Source organism: Odocoileus virginianus, chromosome 13 (genome assembly GCF_023699985.2).
Source record: "Odocoileus virginianus isolate 20LAN1187 ecotype Illinois chromosome 13, Ovbor_1.2, whole genome shotgun sequence".
NCBI classification, from domain to species: domain Eukaryota; kingdom Metazoa; phylum Chordata; class Mammalia; order Artiodactyla; family Cervidae; genus Odocoileus; species Odocoileus virginianus.
Genome location: NC_069686.1, coordinates 67,971,863 through 67,998,288, shown reverse-complemented (window position 1 = coordinate 67,998,288; position 26,426 = coordinate 67,971,863). Strand labels below are relative to the sequence as shown.

Below are 26,426 nucleotides of genomic sequence, written 5' to 3'. Positions count from 1 at the left end.
CTCCTGCAGCCTCTCCTAACTAGAAGTCCCAGGGGAGGGAACTCTGGGGTGCAGAGCCCAGCCCAGCTAAGCTGAGAGCACCGCATTTACTGTGAAGTGGCTCTTCAGGTGGACACTGATACAGATATGACTTCAACCTGGGCAGGTGGGGGTCAGGTGTGAAGCCTGAGTGAGGCACCTGAGGCTGTCCTCTGGGACCATGCTGGTGGTCAGCACCCAGTGCCCAGTGCTTGGATAGTGAGACCTGAGCCATCCCAGTTTGACCAGGAGCACAGGAGAAGTGCTATGGGGCTAGAATGGGCCAACTCCACTCTGACTTTCAGATGGAGAATGTTATGGACAGGGATAATTTTGTCCCCCACCCCCAAGTCCATATGATAAAATCCTAACCCCCAAGGTGATGGTGTTAGGAGGTGGTGACTTTGGGAGGTAATTAGGACCCTTCCAAAAAAGATATGAGAAAACTGATTTTCTCTCTGCCAGGTGAGGATACAATGAGAAGATAGCCGTCTGTAATCTAGGACAAGAACTCTCATCAGAAACATCTGCCAGTGCCTTCATCTTGGACTTCCAGCACCAAGAACTATGAGAAATACTTGTTTTTTTGTTGTTGTTTAAGCCACCCAGACTAGGGTAATTTATTGTAGTCACCCGAGCTGACTAAGGGAAGAAGGCAAACTCATACACAGGTACTGTGAGCCAAAGTTCATCTTGAGTGAGGCTGTATGGTGGACAACTCAAGTGTGTTATTGTATTTTGGAGGCCTGGACAGGAAGAGGAAGTGAGCTAAGACAGGTGTGGAGTGAGGGTGGAGAGACTAGCTCTCTCCAGGAAACCACCTGCAGGGTGGTCAAGTGTAGCAGAACCAGGTTAATAGCAGCCCAGGAGCTGAGCTGGAGGGAGGAGCCAGCATCTCATACAGCATCCTGCTGAAAACTGGCTCTGTTTCCTCAGAAAATCAGGGTGAAGGGGGGATGGAACTGCAGAAACTGATGAGAGGACTCAGGTTCATGCTGTTGCCATGCTGGAAGCTGGGCGGAGAGCAGGAAAAAGGACAAAATGCTTGTGATCCACATAAAGGGCAAGCCACTTGTGAACAAGGTCTGAAGTGAAAGTCTCTCAGTCCTGTCCGACTCTTTGCAACCCTATGGACTATATAGTCCGTGGAACTCTCCAGGCCAGAATACTGGAGTGGGTAACCTTTCCCTTCTCCAGGGAATCTTCCCAACCCAGGGACTGCACCACCTGAGCTATCAGGGGAGCCCAAACAAGGGCTGGGGCTGAGCCAATTTGCACAGCAGTGGGGGTCAGGCTTCTTCCCCAGGCTTCACCCCCACTTGACCATGAACTGCAGGCTCAATCCCTAATTCTCAGCCTTTGCTCACAGCTGACCTGCTCCACCCCAGGAAGACAGATGCTCAGGAACTCCTGACCCACTCAAAACCAGGGTTCAAATTTCCACACCAGGTATCTTCCCCACATTTCCTTCTCTGACCCAAATTGGATGGATTGACCAAAAGAATCAACTCATTAGTGAATAACAATCAGTGAGATTTATTCATATTATTCATCTGCTCAAAAAGTATTGATTGAGCATCTGTCAGGTGTGCTGCTGGGGGCTGGGGATATAGCAGGGAGACAGGCAGGAAGGTCCAGCTTCACAGAGTCAGTCTGACAAACAGATGACATCCAGCAGAACCACACCTATTGAATTTGTTGACTTAAAAAATATTCAGAACCTGAAAGTTGAGAGTTATGCTTTATTTGGTGGGAAATTTTTAGGACTTCAAGGCTGGGAGGCAGAATCTCAAGTTACCCTGAGGGAATTGCTCTGAGGAGGTGAGGTGTGGGAGTCAGGTTATATAGAAGTTTTGCAACAAAGGGAAGATAGTCTGAACATCAGAAGATTATTGTTAATTAAAGGAAAATCAGATATCTTCAGGTTAAGGAATTTAGCGCTTTTCTATATATGGGAAGATGCAAGAGTCTGGGCTCACCGAAATTATTCCTTTGATATGCACCTCACCTATCTGGGGCCAATATCCTGTGTTTTCACCTCACTTCCTGAGTTTCCTGAGGGTTCACCATATGGAGTTAGCTGCAGTCTGATCTGCTAGATGGCAGGTATTCTTTCCTTCCCAAGTTCCCTCAAGGGCTCACCTGCTCACCATCAGTGGTGGCTTCAATTGCTGATGACTGTGGCATCCTTTCCATTTCTCTCTTTTCAGTGGTGACAGGTGCTGGAGCAGAAAGGGGCTGAGGAAGGCTGTGTGTAGCTGGAGTCCTCTGTGGTCTAGGGTACCCAGGGAGGGTTTCCTGGAGAAAAGAAGGGTTGAGAGGAGCTCTGAGTAGGAATTACCCACCTGGGGGAGGCAGAGAAGTGGTGAGGCAAATGGCATATCTGAGAAATTAAAGATAGCCCAGCAGAGCCAGAGCATAGTCCAGCTCTTTAGAAACATGAGAGTTGAGGCATCCAATAATGATATTGAAAATATTACCAAATTCTTACTCTTATAAGGCAGAACCACATTCCCTTCCCAAACCCATATGTTGAAGCCCTCATTCTCCATTATCTCATAATGTAACTGTGTTCAGAGATAGGGTCTCAAAAGTGTAATTCAGTAAAATAAGATCACTAGGGTGGGTCCTAATTGAATATGACGAGTATCCTTATAAAAAGAGATTAGGACCCACACGGAACCATGTGAAGACAGAGGGAGAATATTATCATCTACCAACCAATGAGAGAGGACCCAGAAGGACTCAGTTATGCTGACACCTTGGTCTTGGATGTCTAAGCTCCAGAACCATGAGAGAATAAATGTCTGTGGTTTAAGACCCTCAGTCTGAGGCTCTTTGTTATGGCAGCCAGAGCTGACAAATATATTTACTAAGTGCAAGATATTCTAACTAAGTCCTTTATACCGATGACATTATTTCTCAATGTCAGCTCTCAGAAGTAGTTGCCACCACTCTCCCAGTTCTGCTGCTGAGGACATCAAGGGACAGGGATAATAAGTGAAACCACACAAACCCAGAGATTACTGTCTGCATTCATGTTGCTTTACCACTGTATGGTTAGCATGGACTTGACTTCTACTACAGGACATTCTTGCCCAGGAAGATGAAGTTGCAAATAACTTTAGAGTTTGCTTCAGAAACTTGCTGAAAAACTCATTTATTTGGGTGACATATGCCTCAGCTTTCTCTCAACAGAGTAAGTAGCCTCATCTATGAAAAACTGATTGCTTAACTGGACTCATAAGCCGACCACATACACTCCAAACACTTGTTTCACAGTTCCCTCTGAGCCTACACTCCTTCAGAGAGGACTTGAACCACAATCCTGGACTCTTTAAGGAACTGTATGTAACTCACTGTCTTTTCATTGAAACTGGCCGCAGGACTTACTGAAGCTCAGGTTCTTTTTATCTCAGCACAGAAAGAACTTAGCATGAGGCAAACTGATAGGGAGAGAGTGAGTTTATTAGCATAGGATGCTTGTGAGAGATACAAGTGGGCAGGCAAAGGAGTGCATCCCTGAGAACAAAGAGGGCTACATTTTTATAACAAGATAAAAAGTGGCAGGGGAAGACCACCTCCTTTTTCAGTCTGGGATAGATGGCAAGGCTTACATCATTAGCTCCTCCTTTTAACCTATATGGTCTAATTGGGACTGTAGTGGCACTATTTAAATCATATATATATATTAGCAAAAGGGTGGTGGCATATACTAAAATATGGTAATCCATCTCAGGCTTCAATAGAGTGTCACCTTTCACCTATATGTCTTGCCTACATGCAGAAATGCCACTCTTCAAAGACTGTTAACTCGTTGACTTCATGTAACAAGATGTAGACCCATATCTATTGCCTTGTACTTTAACTGCACATGTAGATTGTTGCTTGGTTACTGGATTCTTTTCTTGAGAGGTCATTAGCTTACAACAGTCTCACAAACCCTTTAAAAATTCTTTTTCTGTCTTTAACCTCATAGAGGGTTTTCAAAATTAGCTATTTAATTATCCTACTCTATCACTATTGGGCTTCCCAGGTGGCACTTATGGTAAAGAACACACCTGCCAATGCAGGAGACATAAGAGATGCGGGTTCACTTCCTGGGTGGGAAGATGCCCTGGAGCAGGGCATGGCAACCCACTCCAGTATTCATGCCTGGAGAATCCCATGGACAGAGGAACATGGCAGATTATGGTCCATAGGGTTGCAAAGAGTCAGACATGACTAACCAACTTAACATGCATGCATATGTGAATCCCTATCACATATGTTGGACTGTGTCCAACAGTCCTATTGCATTTCGATTTTTCTCAAGGACAGTTAGGCCACCAGCGTTGAAAGATCTACCTTAAATTGGACCATCCAAACTTTGTAAATATACCATCTCTGCCTCTCCCTTTCTGCCAGGCGTCGGTAAAAACTACACCTCCCCAAACGGCAGGGAACAATAGAACATGGTTTTGCTTGACCAGCCGATTACTTTGGTTGTCTTTTGTGGGGAGCTGACAGTCAGGAGGTTAAGCAACCAGTCCCGAATCATGCAGCTAGTGAGTGTTGAGATGTTTCACTAAAGAGTTGGGGTCCTAGTCAAACAATTTCCATCAGTTAATACCATAGTTTGCTTTCCTCTTACAGGATGGGCTTTAACTTTTCAGTTCTCAGTGACCTGTCTCACTTCTGCTAAAGTTCTATTTCCTCAAATTGCCTCTGTGTCCTTTTGGTTCCCCTTCCTGACCTCCCTGCATGGAGCAGTTTTGCCAGAGAGTCAGGAGAGAAGGCGGAGAAGGCAATGGCAACTCACTCCAGTACTCTTGCCTGGAGAATCCCATGGACGGAGGAGCTTGGTAGGCTACAGTCCATGGGGTCACTAAGAGTCAGACATGACTGAGCGACTTCACTTTCACTTTTCACTTTCATGTATTGGAGAAGGAAATGGCAACCCACTCCAGGGTTCTTGTCTGGGGAATCCCAGGTACAGAGGAGTCTGTTGGACTGCCGTCTATGGGGTCGCACAGAGTCGGACACGACTGACGTGACTTAGCAGCAGGACAGAAGCAGGAAAGTTTGGTATAGAGTCTTTGGAGGCAGATGGGCCTGGGTTCAAATCTTGGTTCATGACCAGTTGAGAGAAGAATTTGATTCCTTAATGTCTTTGAACTTTGGCCTGAGATAGGACATCTATCAATCTTCTGTATTCTCAGGGTATGTATACCAGTGCACACCACCCACACATGTCCACACATGATAGGGTGCTAGTCAATGAGAGCAAAGCTGGAGTCTGACATCTAATGGGAAAATAATCTTCTTGGGGTTGAAGACCCAAGATTGTTTATATAATGTAGCCATCACATTGCCTGGCAATTAAAGGTGCTCAATAAATGAAAGATTAAAAAGGAGAGATGGAAACATGATTTACAAGAGCAATGGACATGCTCAAATGGTATTGTCCTTGCAAACCAGGCAAAGGCAGAAGAAAGGAAGCAAATGGGACAGGGATAGGCTTTATACTTTCAGCTGATTAAAAATGACCACTTGCAGACAATTCAGTATGGCTGTTGGGCTTGGGAATGTCAGGGAGGAAGGTAATATCATACTTTAGTTCTCAGGTTTCAGGTCTATTTTTCAACTTCCAGACTCCACAGAAAAAGTAAAGAAATGTACCAAGTAAGTAACAACCTCCCTGGATCTCAATTTTCTTTTTCTAATTTGCAAAAAGATTATAATGTTTATTCCATGTTGTTGCAGTTTAAATTAGATAAACTGATAAGTATATGCGTATACTTGTCACTGGGCTTCCCTGGTGCCTCAGACAGTAAAGAATCTGCCTGCAGTGTGAGAGACTTGGGTTCAGTACCTGGGTTGGGAAGATCCCCTGGAGGAGAGCATGGCAACCCATTCCAGTATTCTTGCCTGGAGAATCCCCATGGACAGAGGAGCCTGGTAGGCTACAGTTCATGGGGCCACAGAGTTGGACATGACTGACCAATTAAGCACAGCACACATATGCATATGATATAAATTAGAAAATTGTCAGTTGCTCTCCCTCTTGCCTGGCAGAGTCTCTGGTGGGTGTGTGGTAGAGCCAGGACAAGTAAATGAGGTATAATTTCTTGAGGAAGAGGGCCAGTGTGCCCACAGATAGAAGGTAGAGGGGCAAGTGGCAGATTTGGAGAAGTAAAATCCAGTCAAGGCTGTGGGGGGGATGTTGCTGATGACTGGGAGGGGAGGATGGAGGGAATGTTGCTGATGACTGGGAGGGGAGAATGGGGAATGTTGCTGATGACTGGGAGGGGAGGATGGAGGGATGTTGCTGATGACTGGGAGGGGAGAATGGGGGAATGTTGCTGATGACTGGGAGGGGAGAATGGGGAATGTTGCTGATGACTGGGAGGGGAGAATGGGGGAATGTTGCTGATGACTGGGAGGGGAGAATGGGGGAATGTTGCTGATGACTGGGAGGGGAGAATGGGGAATGTTGCTGATGACTGGGAGGGGAGAATGGGGAATGTTGCTGATGACTGGGAGGGGAGGATGGGGGATGTTGCTGATGACTGGGAGGGGAGGATGGGGGATGTTGCTGATGACTGGGAGGGGAGAATGGGGGATGTTGCTGATGACTGGGAGGGGAGAATGGGGGATGTTGCTGATGACTGGGAGGGGAGGATGGAGGGTAGCCATGCTGGGAGCTTTGGGCTCTTGCCTAGGCTGCTCCAGACCAGTGAGACTTGGAAATGCTAAAAACACTGCCAGATCCTGAAAAAGCACAATTACTAAGGCTCCCATACTCATCAGCACAAATGATTTAGGCCTTTGTCTATAGGTGAAGAGGTGGGCTGCCCTGAAGTCCTGCCGGTGAAACTGCTCAGAAATCAGTGGGTTCTGGGGGCATGTGTGCACACACTGTGTTCTCCCACACCCTACACAGGGTACTGCTTCACCTTTTCTCCGGCACCATATGAGACCAACTAGCTTCATATCCCCACCAGCAACTGGTACAGCTGATGTCAGTGCCAGTGTACCTGCGATACATGTGTGGTGGTATCTCATTGTGGCTTTTTTCTGGCATTTTCTCAATGCCAAATCATACTGATTACCTTTTCATGTGCTTATTTGCTACTTGTATAGTCTCTTCTGTAAAATGTCTCTTCATGTCATTTGGCCATTTTCTATTAGACTATTTGACTTTTATAGCTCAGTTTTGAGAATCCATTATATATTCTAGCTACTGGCCCTCTGTCAGATATGTGGTTTGAACATGTCTTTTCTGTAGCCTATATTTTCATCCTCTTAACAGGGCCTTTCATAGGGCAAATGTCTTCATTTTGATAAAGCTTAATTTATCAATTTTTAAATGAATTATGCTTTTGGTGTCATCTAAGAATTCTTTGCCTAGTCCTAGATACTGAAGCTTTTCTCCTATGTTTTAAACTAAAGATTGTATAAATTTATGTTTTATATTTAGCTCCATGACTCATTTTGAGTTAATTTTAAAGTAATGGATGAGACTTGAGTCTAGGGTCACGTTTGCCCGTGGATGACCAGTTTCTCCAGCATCATTTGTTGAGAAAACATCCTGAGTAGTTTTTAATGAGCAAAATCACCTAGACCTGGAGGTGCTCAATGTGACAATGCTGCTGAGTGCCCCAACAGCTCTTGCAGCCTCAGTGAACTCCCCCTGCTAGGTTTCCAAGACTCCCAGAATCACCAGCACAGTTGCTGAGTTTCTGGGTCTCAGTGACCTGAACTCCCCCTGCTAGGTTCCAAGACTCCCAGAATCACCAGCACAGTTGCTGAGTTTGTGGGTCTCAGTGACCTGAACTCCCCCTGCTAGGTTCCAAGACTCCCAGAATCACCAGCACAGTTGCTGAGTTTGTGGGTCTCAGTGGCCTGAACCATAGGTCCCCGCACCGGCTTCCCCGCTCTCGGTCGGTCCTGCACTCTGCCCCCGTGTTTGGTGCCCCGAGCCATGGTGCTTGGGTCACAGCGCACTCCAACATGCCCCACCTACTGAAGTCAGTCCATAAGTCTGGAAGAGGTAACTGCTTCTTCAATTAAGTTGATACTTATGCAAGTCTACAGGGATCACAAAGAGACAGGGAAGCATGATATCACTAAAGAAATGAAGAAAGTTTCCAGCAGATGACCACAAAGAAATGGCAATCCATGTATTACCTAAAAGAATTCAAAATAATTATTCTAAAGATGCTCAAAGAGCTACAAGAGAATACAGATAAACAATTTAATGGAGTCAAGAAAACATAAAAACAAAACGAGAAATTAGCAAGGAGAAAAAATTAAAACAAAAACAAAAACACGCCATACAGAAATTTTGGAGCTGAAGAGTAAAATGACTGAACTGAAAAATTCAATAGAGAGTTTCAGTGGCAAACTGGATCAAGCAGAAAAGTCAGTGAGTTTGAAAACAGATCAACTAAAATTACCCAATCAGAGGGTAAAAAAGGAAAAAGAATTAAAAAGGAGTTAAGGCCTATGAGATATTGTAAAGAGAAACAATCCACATGTCATTGGAGTATGAAGAAAAAGAGGGGGTAGAAAGTTGATTTGAGGAAATAGTGGTTGAGAAGTTCCCAAACCTGGGCAGAGTTCTGGACATCCAAGTTCATGAAGCTAACAGGTCACCCCAAAATTTCAATACAAATCTATCTTCCCTGAGACACACTATATAATGAAACTGTCAACACTCAAAGATAAAGGGATAAATTTAAAAGCAGCAAGAGATAAAATTTCTTTCATTAAAGAGAACTGACATAAGACTATAATAGATTCCTTAGCAGAAACCTTACAGGAGAGAACAGAATAAAATGCTAAAAGAAAAAGTTCCAAGCAAGAATACTTTACCCAGCATTCTGTCTTTAGCAAATGAAGGCAAAATAAAGAATTGCCCTAACAAACAAAAGTTGATGAAGATCAGCACCACTATCCCTGCCTTACAAAAGACACTGAAAAGAGTTCTTCAACCTGAAATGAAAGGATGCTATTAAGTAATATAAAAACATGAAAATATACAAGACACTGGTAATTATAAATATATAGTCAGATTCAGATTACTCTAATTTAATAATATGATAATGGGTTAACCACAATTGTAGTGTAAAGGCTAAAGGCCAAAATTATTAAAAATAGCTTTAGCTACCATAATTCAATAATGAATACATAATATAAAATATGTAAATTGTTGGAGGGGTGGTCTTAAGATGGCAGAGGAATAGGATGTGGAGACCACTTTCCCCCCACAAATTCCTCAAAAGATCATTTGAATGCTGAGCAACTTCCACAGAACAACTTCTCAATGCTGGCGGAGGACACCAGGCACCCAGAAAGGCAGCCCATTCTCTTTGAAAGGAGGTAGGACAAAATATAAAAGACAAAAGAGAGACAAAAGAGTTAGGGACAGAGACCCATCCCAGGGAGGGAGTTGTGAAGGAGGAGAAGTTTCCAAAGACCAGGAAACCATCTTAGCTCTCACTGGTGGGTCTGTGGGGAGTTTTGGAATCTCAGAGGGCAACATAACTGGGAGGGGGAAAAGAAACAACCCACAGAATATGTGCCTAATCACAGCTTGCAGTAGAGAAATAGCCCAGACACTCGCATCTGCCACCAGTGAGCAGGGGCTGAACAGGGAGGCAAGGGTTGCATGCTTAGGGAAAGGACCGGGCATGAATGCCCTGAGGACAATCTGAGGGAGCTAACGTTAGATAGCAATCGAAACTTTGGGATAGTCAAAGAGAGAGAGAGAGAGAGAGAACTTTTCCATCAAAAGCTCTAACCTAAGGCACAGCTGGGCCTGCTCACAGATCAAAGATTGAGTGAATACCAAAGGAGAGCTGGCCAGCTGCGGGCCGGCCCATCCCCCTCCCGGGGGCAGAGAGGCAGACAGGCGACAGCCAGAGCAAGAAGGCAAGGGGTAATCTTGGCCCCAGAGATGGCGGCATCCTCCAGCAGATTGTGAGTAGGCTCCCAGTTGCTAACCAAGTCTTCCTGGGATCCTGGACAGTTGACATCTGCCAAGAGGGTCACAGCCAGAGATCAGCTCCCCAGAGGAGACACATGGCACATCTGAGACGGCGCTCTTGTGGTGCACCCAGGAGTCTTAGCGGCTGGGACTGGGGAGGTGATTAAGACTCACAAACCACCTGGGACAGCGTGCTGGCCAAGCACCTGGTTGCCTGAGCTCCTCGAACCTGGGAAGGGCACAAAATGCAGGCCCAACTGAGTCTGTGCTTTTGTGGAGTACCAGAGAATCTGAACCTGAGCAGCTTAGATCTGGGAAGTGCATGAAACCCAGGGCCTGCTTTGGAAATTACCTCTGAAGAGCAACCTGGAGCCTGAGCAGTGTAAACTGGGAAAGCACACACTCCATGAGCTGGGGCAAACCCAGTGTGGTCCGTACACTGCGAGCACTCCCCACCCACGCCAGTCATATTTGTTTGCAGTGTCCCTCCCTCCCTGCAGCACGACTCAACAAGTGAGCCTAAACAAGAGACCACCACCGCCCCCTTGCATCAGGGCACAAGTTAGACACTGGAGAGACTTGCAAACAGAGGAAGCCAAAATAAACAAAGAAGAGTGAATCGCTTTAGAAGTGACAGGGGCAACAGATTAAAACCCTGTAGTTAACAGTGGCTAAGCATTGGAAGGGGCCTATAGACCTTCAGAGAAGTATAAGCTGGAACCAGGAACTATCTGAAACTGAAATGACCACACACTGCCCTCAACAGCTCCAGAGAAATTCCTAGATATATTTTACTATTATCATTTTTTTAATTTTTAATTTTTTTATTTGTGAGTTATTACCCCCTTTTCATTTTTATAACCTATTACCTTGCCAAAAAAATACCCTATTTTAAAGCAAATTTCATATATATATATATATTATATATATAATATATATATATATATTATAATTTTTGTGATTTTGTTTTGTATTTCTAATATTGTATTTTTGAGAATCTAACCCCTGCTCTAGATTTTTAATCTTTGCTTTTTGGTACTTGTTATCAATTTTGTACCTTTAAGAGTCTAATCTTCAGTACCCATTTTTATTTAGGGGTGTGATTACTGGCTTGACTACTATCTCCCCTTTCGACTCTTCTTTTTCTCCCCCAAGTCAAATCTATCTCCTCCCTCCCCCTGCTCTTCTCTACCTAACTCTGCAAATCTCTTTGGGTGTTCCGGGATGTGGAGATCACTTAGGGAACTGAGTATTGGCTAGATTGGTCTCTACCCTTTTGACTCCCCCTCTTCTCCTCCTAGTCACCTCTATCTCCCCTCTCCCTCTTCTCTTCTCTATATAGTCCCATGAACCTCTCTGAGTGTTCCAGACTGTGGAGAGCACATAGGGAATTGATTACTGACTAGATCCTTTTGATTCCCCCTCTTCTCCTCTTGGTCACCTCTATCTCCCTCCTCCCTTTTCTCTTCTCCATGCAACTCTGTGAACCTCTCTGGATGTCCCTCACTGTGGAGAATCTTTTCACCATTAACCTAGATATTTTATCATCAGTGCTGTATGGATGGGAAAGTCTTGAGGCTACTGTAAGGATAAGACTGAAAGCCAGAGACAGGAGGCTTAAATGCAAAACTTGAGAACACCAAAAAACTCCTGACTCCAGGGAACATTAATCGACAAGAGTTCATCCAAAAACCTCCATACCCACACTGAAACCAAACTCCACCCAAGAGCCAACAAGTTTCAGAGCAAGACATACCAAGCTAATTCTCCAGCAATGCAGGAACATAAAAATACATTAAATACAGCATTAAAATACACCTGAGCATTAAAATACATGTGGCCAAAAGTCACACCAAACCCATAAACACCTCAAAACTCACTACTGTACACTTCATTGTGCTCCTGAGAGAAGAGATCCAGCTCCACCCACCAGAACACCAAAGCAAGCTTCCCTAACCAGGAAACCTTGACAAGCCACTTGTCCAACCCCACCCACAGGGAGGAGCCTCCACAATAAAAAGGAATCACAAACTTTCAGCATACAGAAAGGCCACCCCCAAACACAGCAATCTAAACAAAATGAAAAGGCAGAGAAATATTTAGTAGGTAAAGGAACATGATAAATGCCCACCGAACCAAACAAAAGAGGAGGAGATAGAGAGTCTACCTGAAAAAGAATTCAGTATAATGATAGTAATGATGATCCAAAATCTTGAAAACAAAATGGAGTTACAGATAAATAGACTGGAGACAAGGACTGACAAGATGCAAGAAATGTTTAACAAGGACCTAGAAGAAATAAAAAAGAGTCAATCAATAATGAATAATGCAATAACTGAGATCAAAAGCACTCTGGAGGGAACCAACAGTAGAATAACTGAGGCAGAAGATAAGATACATGAGGTGGAAGATAGAATGGTGGTAATAAATGAAGCAGAGAGGAAAAAAGAAAAAAGAATGAAAAGAAATGGGTACAACCTCAGAGACCTCTGGGACAATGTTAAACACCCCAACATTCGAATCATAGGAGTCACAGAAGAAGGAGACCAAAAGAAAGGTCATGAGAAAATACTTGAGGCAATAATAGTTGAAAACTTCCCTAAAATGGGGAAGGAAATAGCCACCCAGGTCCAAGAAGCCCAGAGAGTCCCAAACAGGATAAACCCAAGGCAAAACACCCCAAGACAGATAGTAATCAAATTAACAAAGATCAAACACAAAGATCAATTTAAAAGCAGAAAGGGGAAAAAAAAATAAAATAAAAGCGGCAAGGGAAAAGTGACAAATAACACACAAAGGGATTCCCATATGGATAACAGCTGATCTTTTAATATAAACTTTTCAGGCCAGAAGGGAATGGCAGGACATACTTAAAGTGATGAAAGAGAAAAACCTACAACCAGGATTGTAGTACAGATCCTACTGTACCCAGCAAGGATCTCATTCAAATATGAAGGAGAAATCAAAAGCTTCACAGACAAGCAAAAGCTGACAGACTTCAGCACCACCAAACCAGCTCTTTAACAAATGTTAAAGTATCTTCTCTAGACAGGAAACACAGAAAAGGTTTATATACTTGAACCCAAGACAACAAAGTAAATGGCAACAGGATCACACTTATCAATAATTACCTTAAGTGTAAACGGGTTGAATGCCCCAACCAAAAAACAAAGACTGGCTGAATGGATACAAAAACAAGATGCCAATATATGCTGTCTACAAAAGACCCACCTCAAACCTAGGGACACATACAGACTGAAAGTGAAGGGCTGGAGAAAGATATTTCTCGCAAATGGAGACCAAAACAAGGCAGGAGTAGCAATACTCATATCAGATTAAATAGACTTTGAAATAAAGGCCTTGAAAAGAGACAAAGGAGGGCACTGCATAATGATCAAAGGATCAATCCAAGAAGAAGATATAACAATTATAAATATATATGTACCCAACATAGGAGCACTGCAATATGTAAGCAAATGCTAACAAGTATGAAAGGGGAAATTAACAGTAACACAATAATGGTGGGAGACTTTAATACCTATTCACACCTATGGATAGATCAGCTAAACAGAAAATTAGCAAGGAAACACAAATTTTAAATGATACAATGGACCAGTTAGACCTAATTGATATCTACAGGACATTTCACCCCCAAAAAATGAATTTCACCTTTTTCTCAAGTGCACATGGAACCTTCTCCAGGATAGATCACATCCTGAGCCATAAATCTAGCCCTGGTAAATTAAAAAAAAATTGAAATCATTCCAGTCATCTTTTCTGATCACAATGCAGTAAGATTAGATGTTAACTATAGGTAAAAAATTATTAAAAATACAAACATATGGAGGCTAAACCACACACTTCTGAATAACCAACAAATCACAGAAGAAATCAAAATATGCATAGAAACAAATAAAAATGAAAACACAACAACCCAAAACCTATGGGACTCAGTAAAAGCAGTGCTAAGGGGAAGATTCATAGTAATACAATCTTACCTTAAGAGACAAATCAAATAACCTAACTTTACATATAAAGCAACTTAGAAATGAAGAACTTCAGGGTTAATAGAAGGAGCAAAATCATAAAAATTAGGGCAGAAATAAATGAAAAAGAAACAAGGGAGACTATAGCAAAAATCAACAAAACTAGAAGCTGGTTCTTTGAGAAGATAAACAAAATAGACAGACCATTAGCCAGACTCATCAAGAAAAAAGGGAGAAGATCAAATCTACAAAATTAGAAATGAAAATGGAGAAATCACAACAGACAACACAGAAATACAAACATTCATAAGAGACTACTATCAGCAACTATATGCCAATAAAATGGACAACTTGGAAGAAATGGACAAATTCTTGGAAAAGTATGTCCTTCCAAAACTGAACCAGGAAGAAATAGAAAATCTTAACAGACCCATCACAAGCACAGAAATCAAAACTGTAATCAGAAATCTTCCAACGAACAAAAGCCCAGGACCAGATGGCTTCACAGCTGAATTCTACCAAAAATTTAGAGAAGAGCTAATACCTATCCTACTCAAACTCTTCCAGAAAATTGCAGAGGAAGGTAAACTTCCAAACTCATTCTATGAGGCCACCATCACCCTAAAACCAGACAAAGATGCCACAAAAATAGAAAACTACAGGCCAATATCACTGATGAACATAGAGGCAAAAATCTTTAACAAAATTCTAGCAAACGGAATCCACCAACATTTTAAAAAGATCATACATCACAACCAAGTGGACTTTATCCCAGGGATGCAAGAATTCTTCAATATTCACAAATCAATCAATGTGATACATCACATTAACAAATTGCAAGATTAAAACCATATGATTATCTCAATAGATGCAGAGAAAGCCTGTGACAAAATTCAGCATCCATTTATTATAAAAACCCTTCAGAAAGCAGGCATAGAAGCAACATACCTCAATATAATAAAAGCTATATATGGCAAACCCAAAGCAAACATTATCCTTAATGGAGAAAAATTGAAAGCATTTCCCCTAAACTCAGGAACAAGATAGGGGTGCCCACTCTTTCCACTACTATTCAACATAGTTTTGGAAGTTTTGGCCACATAAATCAGGGCAGAAAAAGAAATAAAAGGAATCCAGATTGGAAAAGAAGAAGTAAAACTCTCACTGTTTGCAGATGACATGATCCTCTACATAGAAAACCCTAAAGACTCCACCAGAAAATTACTAAAGCTAATCAATGAATATAGTAAGTTGCAGGATATAAAATTAACACAGAGAAATCCCTTGCATTCCTATACACTAACAATGAGAAAACAGGAAAGAAAATTAAGAAAATAATTCCATTCACCATTAAATAAAATACTTAGGAATAAATCTACCTAAAGAAGCAAAAGACCTATATATAGAAAACTATAAAACACTGATGAAAGAAATCAAAGATGACGCAAATAGATGGAGAAATATACCATGTTCATGGATTGGAAGAATCAATATGATGAAAATGAGTATACTACCCAAAGCAATCTATAGATTCAATGCAATCCCTACCAAGCTACTGATGGTATTTTTCAGAGAACTAGAACTTAATAATTTCACAATTTGTATAGAAATACAAAAAAACCTTGAATAGCCAAAGCAATCTTGAGAAAGAAGAATGGAACTGCAGGAATCAACCTGCATGACTTCAGGCTGTACTACAAAGCTACAGTCATCAAGACAATATGGTACTGGCACAAAGACAGAAATATACATCAATGGAACAAAACAGAAAGCCCAGAGATAAATCCTTGCACCTATGGACACCTTATGTTTGACAAAGGAGGTAAGAATATACAATGGAGAAAAGACAATCTCTTTTAACAAGTGGTGCTGGGAAAACTGGTCAGCCACTTATAAAAGGATGAAACTAGAACACTTTCTAACACCATACACAAAAGTAAGCTCAAAATGGATTAAAGATCTAAATATAAGACCAGAAACTATAAAACTCCTAGAGGAAATCATAGGCAAAGCACTCTCTGACGTAAATCATAGCAAGATCCTCTATGACCCACCTCCCAGAGTAATGGAAATAAAAGCAAAAATAAACAAATGGGACCTAATTAAACTTAAAAGCTTTTGCACAACGAAGGAAAACATAAGCAAGGTGAAAAGACAGCCTTCAGAATGGGAGAAAATAATAGCAAATGAAGCAACAGACAAAGGATTAATCTCAAAAATATACAAGCAGCTCATATAGCTCAATTCCAGAAAAATAAATGACCCAATCAAAAAATGGGCCAAAGAACTAAACAAAACATTTCTCCGAAGAAGACATACAGATGGCTAACAAACATATGAAAAGATGCTCAACATCACTCATTATCAGAGAAATGCAAATCAAAGCCACAATGAGGTACCATCTCATGCTGGTCAGAATAACTACTATCAAAAAGTCTACAAACAATAAATGCTGGAGAGGGTGTGGACAAAAGGGAACCCTCTTACACTGTTGGTGGGAATGAAAACTAGTACAGCCACTATGGAGAATAGTGTGGAGATTCCTTAAAAAACTGGAAATAGAACTGCCATACAACCCAGCAATCCTACTGCTGGACATACACATAAGAAAACCAGAATTGAGAGAAATACATGTACCCCAATTTTCATTGCAGCACTGTGTACAATAGCTAGGAAACGGAAGCAACCTAGAGGTCCATCAGCAGACAAATGGATAAGAAAGCTGTGGTACATATACACCATGGAATATTACTCAGCTATAAAAAAGAATGCATTTGAGTCAGTTCTAATGAGGTGAATGAAACTGGAGCCTGTTATACTGTGAAGTAGGTCAGAAAGAAAAACACCTATACAGTATTTTCATGCATATATATGGAATTAGAAAGATGGTAATGGCAACCCTATATGCAGACAGCAAGAGACACAGATGTGAAAAACAGACTTTTGGACTCTGTGGGAGAAAGCGAGGGTGGGATGATTTGAGAGAATAGCATTGAAACATGTATATTACCATATGTGAAATAGACCACCAGTTCAGGTTTGATGCATGAGACAGGGTGCTCAGGACCAGTGCCCTGGGATGACCCTGAGGCATGGGAAGCAGGGGGGAGGTGAGAGCTGGGTTCAGAATGGAGAACACATATACACCCATGGCTAATTCATGTCAATGTATGACAAAAACCATTACAATATTGTAAAATAATTACCCTCCAATTAAAAGGAATAAATTAATTTAAAAATGTAAATTGTTACATGAAACACTTCAAAGGATAGAGTTTTTGTATGTGATTGAAGTTAAATTGTTATCAATGTTAAATGGATTGTTATATTTTATGTAATACCTATGGTAACTACAAAGTAAAAATGTACGGTAAATTTACAAAAGGTGAAAAGAAGAGAATCAAAGCATACCACTACAGAATATATCAATTCACAAAGTATGGCAGCATAGTATAAAGGAACAAGGAAACTACAAAGCAGCCAGAAAGGAATTAATAAGATGGCATTAGTAGATTCTTACTTATTAATAATTACTCTAAATGTACATCAATTGAATTCTCCAATTGGAAGAAATGGAGTATCTGGATAGATTAAAATAGAAAATCTAACTACAAGAGACTCACTTCATCTTTAAAGATATACACACACATAAGCTCAAAATAATGGGATGGAAAGAGTTGGACACGACTGATCAACTAACACTTTTCACTTTCTGATTTGGATAACTTTTATTTCTTTTCTGCAAGAACACTGGAGTGCGTTGCCATTTCCCTTCTCCAGGGAATCTTCCTGACAGAGGGTTTGAACCTGGGTCTCCCTCATTGAAAGCAGATTCTTTACCATCTGAGCCACCAAAGCCCTGTCCAAATCAGAAAGGGAGAAGTAAAACTGTCTTGGCTTAGAGGTGATCTGATCTTAGACATAGACATCCCAAGATCCTACCAAAAACCTTTAAGAATTAGCCAATGAATTCAGTAAAGTGCATTGCATGATACAAAATTAACAGACATAATTATTTCTTTTCTATACATTAACAACATTATATTTGAAAAAGATATGAAAAATCCCATTTACCATAGCATAAAAAAATACTTAAGAATAAACTTAACTAAGGAGATGAAAGATGCATACACTAAATGCTATAATACTTTCATGACAGAGATTGAAGAAGACACAGACAAATGCAGAGAGATCTCGTATTTTTTAACTGAAAGAATAAATATTGTTAAAATGTCCATACTACTCAAAGCCATCTATAAAATCGATTCCAATGACATTTTTCAGATAAAGAGAATGGCAATCCTAAAATTTATATGGAACCACAAACAACCAAAATAGCCAAAGCAATATTGTGAAGAAACAAAGTTGGAGGCATTGCACTTCCTTATTTCAAACTGTGCTACTGAGCTATAGTAATCAAAACAGTATGATACTGGCATAAAAACAAACATGTACTAATGGAGCAGGTTGGCAGTCCAGAAATAAGCTCTTTCATGTGTAGTCAACTAATATTTGACAAAGAAGCCAAGTGTAGTCAGGGGGAAAAGATATCTTTTCAATAAATAATGCAGGGAAAACTACATAACTGCATGCAGAAGATTGATACTGGCCCCAATCTTATCACTCACAAAAATTAACTTGAAATGAATTAAAGACTTGAAAATAAGACCTGAGACTCTAAAACTCTTAAACAAACAAACAAAAAAACAGGAAAAAACCTCCTTGGTGTTGGTCTTAGCAGTGATTTTTTTTTTTTTTCCAAAGGCAATAAGGGGGGACTATATCAAGCAGGACTGTATCAAACTTAAAAGCTTCTCCACAGCAAAAGAAACCATCATCAACAAAATGAAAAGGCAACATATGGAATGGGATAAAATATTTGCAAATCATATATTAATATCTAATAAGGAGTTAGCATGCAAAATATATTAAACTCAGATAACTCAATGGAAAAAATCCAAACAATTCAATTAAAAATGGGCAGAAGATCTGAATAGACATTTTCTAAATACTTACAAACAAGTACATGAAAAGGTGCTCAGCATCACTAACCATTAGGAAAATGAATATCTAAACAATGGGATACCACCTCACACCTATTAGAATGGCTATTATCAAAAAGACAAGAATTAACAAGCACTAGTGAGGATGTAGAAAAAAGGAAACCCTTATGCAGTTTTAGTGGAAATATGAATTTGTGCAGCCACTATGGAGAACTGCATGGAGGATCCTAAACAATGAAAAATAGAACTACCATATCACCATCCATCCCACTTCTGGTTATATTTCCAAAGGAAGTGAAAACAGCCTCTTGAAGACATATCTGCACTTCCATGTTCTTTGCAGCACTATTCGCAATAGCCAAGAGGAGGAAACAACCCAAGTCTGTCAACAGATGAATGGATAATGGAATGTTATTTAGCCATGAGAAAGAAGGAAATTCTGCCATTTTCAGTAACATGGATGGAAACATGAAGGCTTTATGCTAAGTGAAATAAGTCAGAGAGAGAAAGACAAATACTATACAGTATCACTTATATGTGGGATCTTTAGAAAACAAACTCACAGAAGCAGAGTAGAATGGTGTTGCCAGGGGTTTTGTGGGCAGGAGAAATAGGGAGACTTTGGTCAAAAGGTACAAACTTCTAGTTAACAGACAAATCAGTTTTAAAGATCTAATGTACTACTGCATGATTATTATAGTTCATAATACTGTATTATATACTTGAAACTTGCTCAAAGAGTAGATCTTAAATGTTCTCATCATAAAAAGGTAGTTATGTGACTTTATGGAAGTGATATTTAATGCTGCAGTGGTAACTACTTTGCAATATATAAGGATGTAAAATCAACACATACTCCTTAAACTAACACAATGCATAATGTCAATTTTATCTGGAAATCTGAAAAAGTATTTTTGGATGCCTTCATCTAGTTATTAAAATGTATAACAGATAACTCTGATATATGGATCCCTTGTAGACTTATTTCTATTATCTGCTTTTTCTCTTGATCTTGTTTTTGTGTGCCTGTTAATATTTATTTGAATACTAGACCCTATAAATAAAACATAGTAGTGGTTCTAGATGGTATCATTTTCCTACCAAAAGTATTTACTCTCTCCTTCAGCAGTGATATGGAGGAAGAACAGGTCTCTTCAATTTTGTCAGAGACTGAGGGGTTGTGAGTCTGAGCTCCATCTTTGTAAGGATTAGTCTGCCACTGATACACTCCCTCTTTTAAGCTATAACCTTTCTAACCAATACCCTGGGGTATTTATCAAAGTTTGTCTTCTTATGTGGGTCATGAATGCCAACTTTTATTTCCCTAGCATTCCAATCCCTGATAAATTGCATTTCAGATCCTTTCTGCTTGATTTCTTTCTTCAGAAATCTTAAGCTTGTGCTGCTTAAGAATAGGGAGGCACCTTGGAGGAGCAGAAAGAACTACAGTGCTTTCTGAAGGCATCCCCCTGTTTTCAGGGACCTCTCATTCTGTGCGGACAAGCTAGAACTCCAACTTGTAAATTAGCGGTCCAGTGGTATTGCTGAAAGTCTCTTGGCTGCTCCAAACATGGCAGTCATCCTTGGCCCAGCACCTCAGCCTGCCTCTTAACCTGATCTGCTGAGCCTGAAATGCCCAGGGAGAGTCATGGCAGGATGTGGGCTAACTGCAGAAAACTCTCTTTACTTGGGGACCTCAGGCACCCCTAAACAGACTTCCTGTCTTGTTCTGCTCTTTGGACATGCTTTATTTATAGTTGCCCTTGGTGGGAGTGTTGGTCTGCTCTGAGCTGCCTGTCACAGCCAGAAGCAGGAGTCCTCCAGAGCCTGTATTTTGGTCAACATTTGCCTGACCCCAAAATCCTTAATCTTTCTACTCTAGCAGAAAGCATTATATCTAGTTTTCATGCAAATATGCCAACAAATAATAAAAAAAAATCTGTTGATGAGATATATGCATACAAATACACAAGCTCGTACTTCGTATAAATTACACCAGGGTCTCCTGCTTTTACTGCAGGCACCAGAAAACAGTTGCTCTGGATTCCTTTGAGGTAGTAGTCTAAGTCTCAATTTAAATACAAATAGGAAAACAAATCACAGCCTAGGGAGTTTGACTTTTTCTATGTCCTCGGTGACAACCAGCTTTCACAGACGTGCAGAGAACCACAGACCCCCAGAGTTCCATGACAGCTACTGGGGTTCTGCCCAGTCATTCAGAATGGCTATGAGTAGGTCCTGATCATATGCTTTTCCCAATGTCTATGGGCTCTTGCCCCCTGGGGACTTCGGTCTGCCTCTGACAAAACCCTCTGCTGCCTCTCCCCCAGCCTGCCCTACCCACCTATTGTGCCAGGAGTCCCACGTGGGTTTTTTCTCAGGCTTGCTTTGGACCCACATGGGCTTGGAATCTGCTGTTATCCTCCTTCTCACCAGCCTCTTATCTGGACCTCTCCCTTCAGCCATGTTTCTTGGGGCTCTTGAACTCTTTCAAGTTCTTCTGTACCTCTCTGTGTAATGCTGGGATCCTCAGTGAAAACACTCCTCCCTCCCTTCCATAATCCCTGGCCTCACAGTTGAAGACACCACCTCCAGGAGGCCTTCCTGTATTCCTGGTGTGGTGAGCTGGAGATGCCTGCAGCTGGGCACCCACAGCTGCCCTTGGCCATGATGCTTCCCACCCAGGCTGCTGTTTGCATTCTGTTCTGTTTATGTCTCACCTTGGTCTCTTGCATTTTTCTCCTGGCCCCCGCCCAGGGAGGGTACCTTACTGCCATATGGTGATGCTGAAGTCAGCCTACTTCCAGCCTAGCTGCCAGCTCTGAGGAGGGAACACCAGTAGAACCAGAGGGGACAAGAGACCCTGTTTTAGGAGATGGGCCATGGGTGCCAGCAGGATTTCAGTGGACTGTAGAAGGGGAAGAGGATGAGGCATTGATTTTGCACCCACAGCCTGAGCAAATATGGGATGGCAGTTATGAACCCAGTGGGCACACCAGCCTGGCTAGAACACTGCATCCCCTGCTCTGTGCTCAGAGGGGAAACACATGCAGAGAGGGGGATCCAGAACCTCTACTTCAAAGTCAGGATTTGAGCCCAGGGTCTGGGCTGCCCATCTGTAGCTCTGGTCTCAGACCTGCTTCCTTTCAGTCCTGGGAGTCAACCTGCAGACCCAGGTCCTAGATCTGGGTGTGGCCTCCTGTTCAGTCTCCAGCTCTGGAGAGCCTGAACCAAAACTGAGAGGCTGGGGGATCAGTGGGAAGGGGCACAGGGTTGAGGGGAAAGGGCAGAGCCATGCTTCAGGGTCACAGGATTTCCATTCAACCCTTGAGGGCTGAGAAGGAAAGGGATCTGGAGGAAGCTGGAAGAGGATGAGGCAAGTCCTCTGACAGACAGAGCCAGTAAATTTCACCGTTGGCAGCACCTGTGATCCTCTGGCAACTTGGGTGTTCCTAGGTGAGGTCTGCTACTGATGTGACTTGGAACCTGTTTTCTGGGTTTCTTCTGCTAGTCCCTGCTCTTGCTGGGGCTTCCAACTGGCCTCTTACCTCCTCTCTTTCACACCCATGGACAAAAGAGCCTGGCTGGCTACAGACCATGGGGTCGCAGAGCCGGACATGACTGAGCAACAAACACTTGCACTCCATGCTTTCCACACCCGGACAAGGGGACGCCTCAAGGGGCCCAGGCCATTGCTGCCCTCAACTCTGGTGTTGGAATCAGGAGAGGCTAGTGTGATCCTGTGGAGTTGCCACTTCGGGGACTAGGAGAGAGATTTTTCTGAAAGGTAAGGGTGTTGGGCTGGAGGGAAGAGGTTGAGGACATGGGACAGTCCTTGTGGGCCCGTGTGGGGAGGATCATAGTGCCAGCTGCATCCATGCAGGGTACAGCAGGAAGCAGATAGCACAGTGCATCAGAGTACAAGGAGAGTGTTTTAATAAAAGACACCTACAGAGCATGGCTATAGAGAAACCTCAAGAGAGAATGCAGTTTCCTGGGTCTCAGAACTTCAGAGCTGTTACCACCCCAGGTTGGAGGGGTTGGGAGAGGGAGAGTTACCAGAACCCAGAGATAAAAGAGCTTCCTGACAGCACCTGGGACCTTTGTTCAGTTGAAGGTGACAAGTGGCCAGCTGGGTCCCTGCCAAGAGAGGAGAAGCAGGCCTGCTTCTGCCTCTGACCTCCAGCTGACCAAACCCAACCAGGAGCAGAGGGCCATGGGGATTGTTGGCAGCCTATGCAGTCAGGTAGCAGGGTGGTGAAGGGTAGAGGTGGGTGCTACAGAGGGATGATGACAGCTATAGGCAGGGAGCACTTTGTGGGTCAGTTGCAGATTGAGGGCTTTGCTCCTGCTCTGTCCCAGGCACCTGGCCCTGGATGGGTCTGCTCACACTGGGGGCTGATAGTGGCTCTCCTGAGTCCCAGCCCTCAATCTGACACTCCTTTGGAAACCAGGCCCAGGGAACCAGACTTGGGGCCTCTAGACTTGCTACCCCCAGGCAGAAACAGTTTTCCCTCCTTGGGGATCCTAGATGTCCCAGGACCTTTTGTGCCTCCTTGTCCTTCTTCTTTTTCTTCTTCTCGAGCCAGAAAATGTAACATCTGGGCCAGGAAACAGGGTGGAGATGGGTCAGTCAAGCAGTAGGTGTGTCTTCCTTGGGAACATGGGGCTTGGAGCAGGCACTCACCCACCTCCAGCTAGGGTCACCAGGGGCAGAGCGATGCCGATGCCCATAGCCCACCGGAAGTTCTTCCCAGTCCATGCTGCGGGGAGGTGGGGAAAGGGAGAGCCAGTGATTAGGGAGCAGACAGAGCCATCTCAGCTCCAAGAGGAGACTGCATTCTTACCCACTCAGTCACCTGTTTGTAGACACTTGCTGAGCACCTACTGTATGCCCACCTACATCTAGAGATGAGTAAAACAGGGTCCCTGATCTCTAGAAGGGAGACAAACCGAAGAGTCTGCTGTGGTGTCTCAAGGGAGCACCAGGGCAGAGCACAGGCTCTGGGAGGGTTGACGAGCTCCGGGTCGGCTAGCTCAGAGCTAGTCATGAAAAGCTTCTTAGGAAACAGGAATTCTGAGCTGGACTTTGAAAGACTGGGAGTTCAGTTCAGATGGTGAAGGAGCCAAACTGTTCCAAGCAGAGGACACAGAGTGCTCCAGGTCAGAAGCTCCATGTCAGCAGCTCTGCGTGTCTGCGAAGACAGGGGAGGGCACAGGCGGGCAGGCCTCCCCAGGTGGGTGCACTTTATCTGGGGGCCACTGGGAGCCACTGAAGTTATGACAGGGAGTGTCAGAAGTAGACTGGCTCCTTGAGAGAGAGGGTTCTTTCACTGCTGAGCGAGAGGTGACCAGGAGAGGCAGGGAGGTCAGTTAGGAGACTCTGCCACAATCCAGGTAGGAGGTGAGGCTGTCTGAGGAGGTTGGAAGTCTCATATGGTAACACGCCGAAGAATTCTTTAGCAAGACCTGGTGACTACATGCTCTGAGTAAGGGAGGAAGACTCCTGGTTTAGGAGGTTGAGGACTTGACTGAGACATTTGTTGAGAGGGGGCCTGAAGGAAGAGTAGATTTGGGGAAGTTGAGATGGGTTTGGACATGACCTGACAGGCCCCCTGAGAACATGTCCTAGAGGCAGATGGCTCTAAGGCTCTGAAGATGGACATGTGGAATCCAGATATCCTGGGAAATGACCTTCCCCAGGGAGGATGGGGAGCACAAAGGGATCAGGGGTAGACAGAGGAAGGAGACATTCCAGACAAAGACAACAACAGACCTGGAGTGAAGGCAGGGAGGCTGGAGACCAAGATGGTTGGTTGGCCACTCACCTGGGCAGAGAGCAGGGTCTTGGCAGGTAACGAAGTGTTTCTGGCACGTGGTGCAACTGATTACCTCCAATGTGGAGCGGATGTCTGTTAGAAAGGATGGGTAGGAGCCTTAAAGAGGGTCAGGTGCCCCTCACCCCTCACCCAGGCCTGGTCCCCAAAATACTCACCACAGGACTCATTGCAGGCTGCCCAGGAGGGTGAAATGGTAGAGAGACTGAGGTGCTGGGGAGGCAGACAGAGCTGGGAGGGACTGGGGTGTGAGCAGGAATTGCAGCTGGGAGAAAGTGTGGTTAGGTGCCCCAGGCAAGGGCAGGGGAGGGGCCCAAAGGGGGCCGCAAATTGGACTCTGCCTCACCAGGTCTCTGGGAAGTGACGGGCTGGGTGATGAGCAGGGGCCAGCCCCACCTCTCACCCTTGTCCTTTAGCCCCTCAGATATATCCTCCAGCTCCTTGGAAAATTGCTGCTTCAGGACACGAACCTCTTCCAGAAGTGATGGTTTATCTGGGTGAAACAAGAGGGAAGGGGTGCTTTCACTGTGTGTTTCATAGGTGGAGTCAATAACCTAACTTCCTCAAGATTAGGAATTTAAGCCAGTTTTTTTCAGACAGAAATTCTGTAGAGCACACAGGTAGATGCTATGTCCAATCCCACCCTTCACAACACTGCCCCACCACATGCCAGTGGTCTTCAGGGGATGCCTTGGACGATCAGGTTTTGTTAACCCAAGCCCTGGGGCCCTAGGATTCTAGGCTTCCTCACCATCTCGAAGCTTCTTAATGGCTTTATCTATGTGAGTGAATAATGTTCCTGCTGCTTCCTCCAAATGGTCTTGACCTGAGAATGGGGTTTGGGACAAAGTCAGGGGATTAAGACCCTGGGCCAGGTAAAGGGGTCAGTGCTGATCCCTGGGTCTCCTGGCTGTGCCTCACCAAGGTATGAGTTTTCAGGAGAAGAATGATTGTTCATGAATAGGGAATGGAGGCTTTGGGAGAGCTCTGCAGGTGGCCCTGGGGTGCCCCAAAGAATCTGCAGGTCATAATCTATTAGTGCAGGCAGCTCTTGCCAGCACTGGAGGCAGTTCTTCCCATTGGTGGCAGGCAGGAGACAGCTGAGCAGGAGAAGGAGCATCTTCTGGGTTTTCCTCTGGTGCTCTTACCACCTTGCCTGGCAGTTCCACGTGGAATGGTGGCACCCTGTCCCCCTGGAAACATTCTTTTTGTAGAACAAAAGTAAATTCCACAGGGTAAGGTGAAAGCCAGTTACGGTGTTACTGAGTCCAAGCTTGTTCTGCTGGCTGCACAAGACGACTTTATTCAGAAAGCTGGTTGACTGAGAAGTTGGCAAATTAGTGTTTCAAAATAACCATCTTGCTGGGGCCTAGGTGCCAGGTTCTTTTATGGATGGGGGAGGTGAGGAAAGAAATCTAACAAGTATCTCCTAGAATAGCAAACCTCAGGCAGGGGGTTGTGTTAATTTCTTCCTTCCTGCCATCCACGGGAAGACAGAGCTCTGAACAAAGGTACTTCAGCTTACCAGTCAGGCAGAGGGGTGGGATTCTCTGAGGCAAGCCATTATGTGTGACTATAATAACAAAAGTGGCCAAAGAAACAGATCTAG

General features: G+C 43.5%; 1 protein-coding gene across 12 annotated transcripts; it reads right to left on the bottom strand.

Moving 5' to 3' along the window:
• Window positions 1-1,534: 1,534 nt before the first annotated feature.
• On the bottom strand, window positions 1,535-25,991 carry TEX51 (testis expressed 51). Of its 12 annotated transcripts, none has more exons than XM_020913562.2 (9): window positions 25,739-25,991; window positions 25,569-25,643; window positions 25,164-25,310; window positions 24,976-24,993; window positions 24,809-24,892; window positions 23,668-23,743; window positions 23,524-23,581; window positions 2,161-2,316; window positions 1,535-1,739 (listed from the first exon to the last, which is right to left on the bottom strand). In XM_020913562.2, the coding sequence occupies exons 1-9, from the start codon at window positions 25,935-25,937 to the stop codon at window positions 1,722-1,724; spliced, it is 831 nt and encodes a 276-aa protein (XP_020769221.2). In that variant the 5' UTR covers window positions 25,938-25,991; the 3' UTR covers window positions 1,535-1,721. The 12 variants fall into 12 exon arrangements, with proteins under 12 accessions (XP_020769221.2, XP_020769208.2, XP_020769219.2 ...); XM_020913549.2 differs by having other exon boundaries at window positions 1,535-1,704; XM_020913560.2 differs by having other exon boundaries at window positions 2,169-2,316.
• Window positions 25,992-26,426: the final 435 nt, after the last annotated feature.

What these genes read in the sequence shown, in the direction of transcription:
- TEX51 (XM_020913549.2), bottom strand. Translation starts at nt 25,937, where the DNA reads ATGCTCCTTCTCCTGCTCAGCTGTCTCCTGCCTGCCACCAATGGGAAG. An exon ending in AGGACAAGGAGGCACAAAAG is followed by an intron (nt 2,317 to 23,523) that starts GTCCTGGGACAT and finishes TCTTTTCTCCAG; the next exon opens with GAAACCCTCCCTGGGTACCC. An exon ending in CCACCACTGATGGTGAGCAG is followed by an intron (nt 1,705 to 2,160) that starts GTGAGCCCTTGA and finishes CAAATTCAATAG; the next exon opens with GTGTGGTTCTGCTGGATGTC.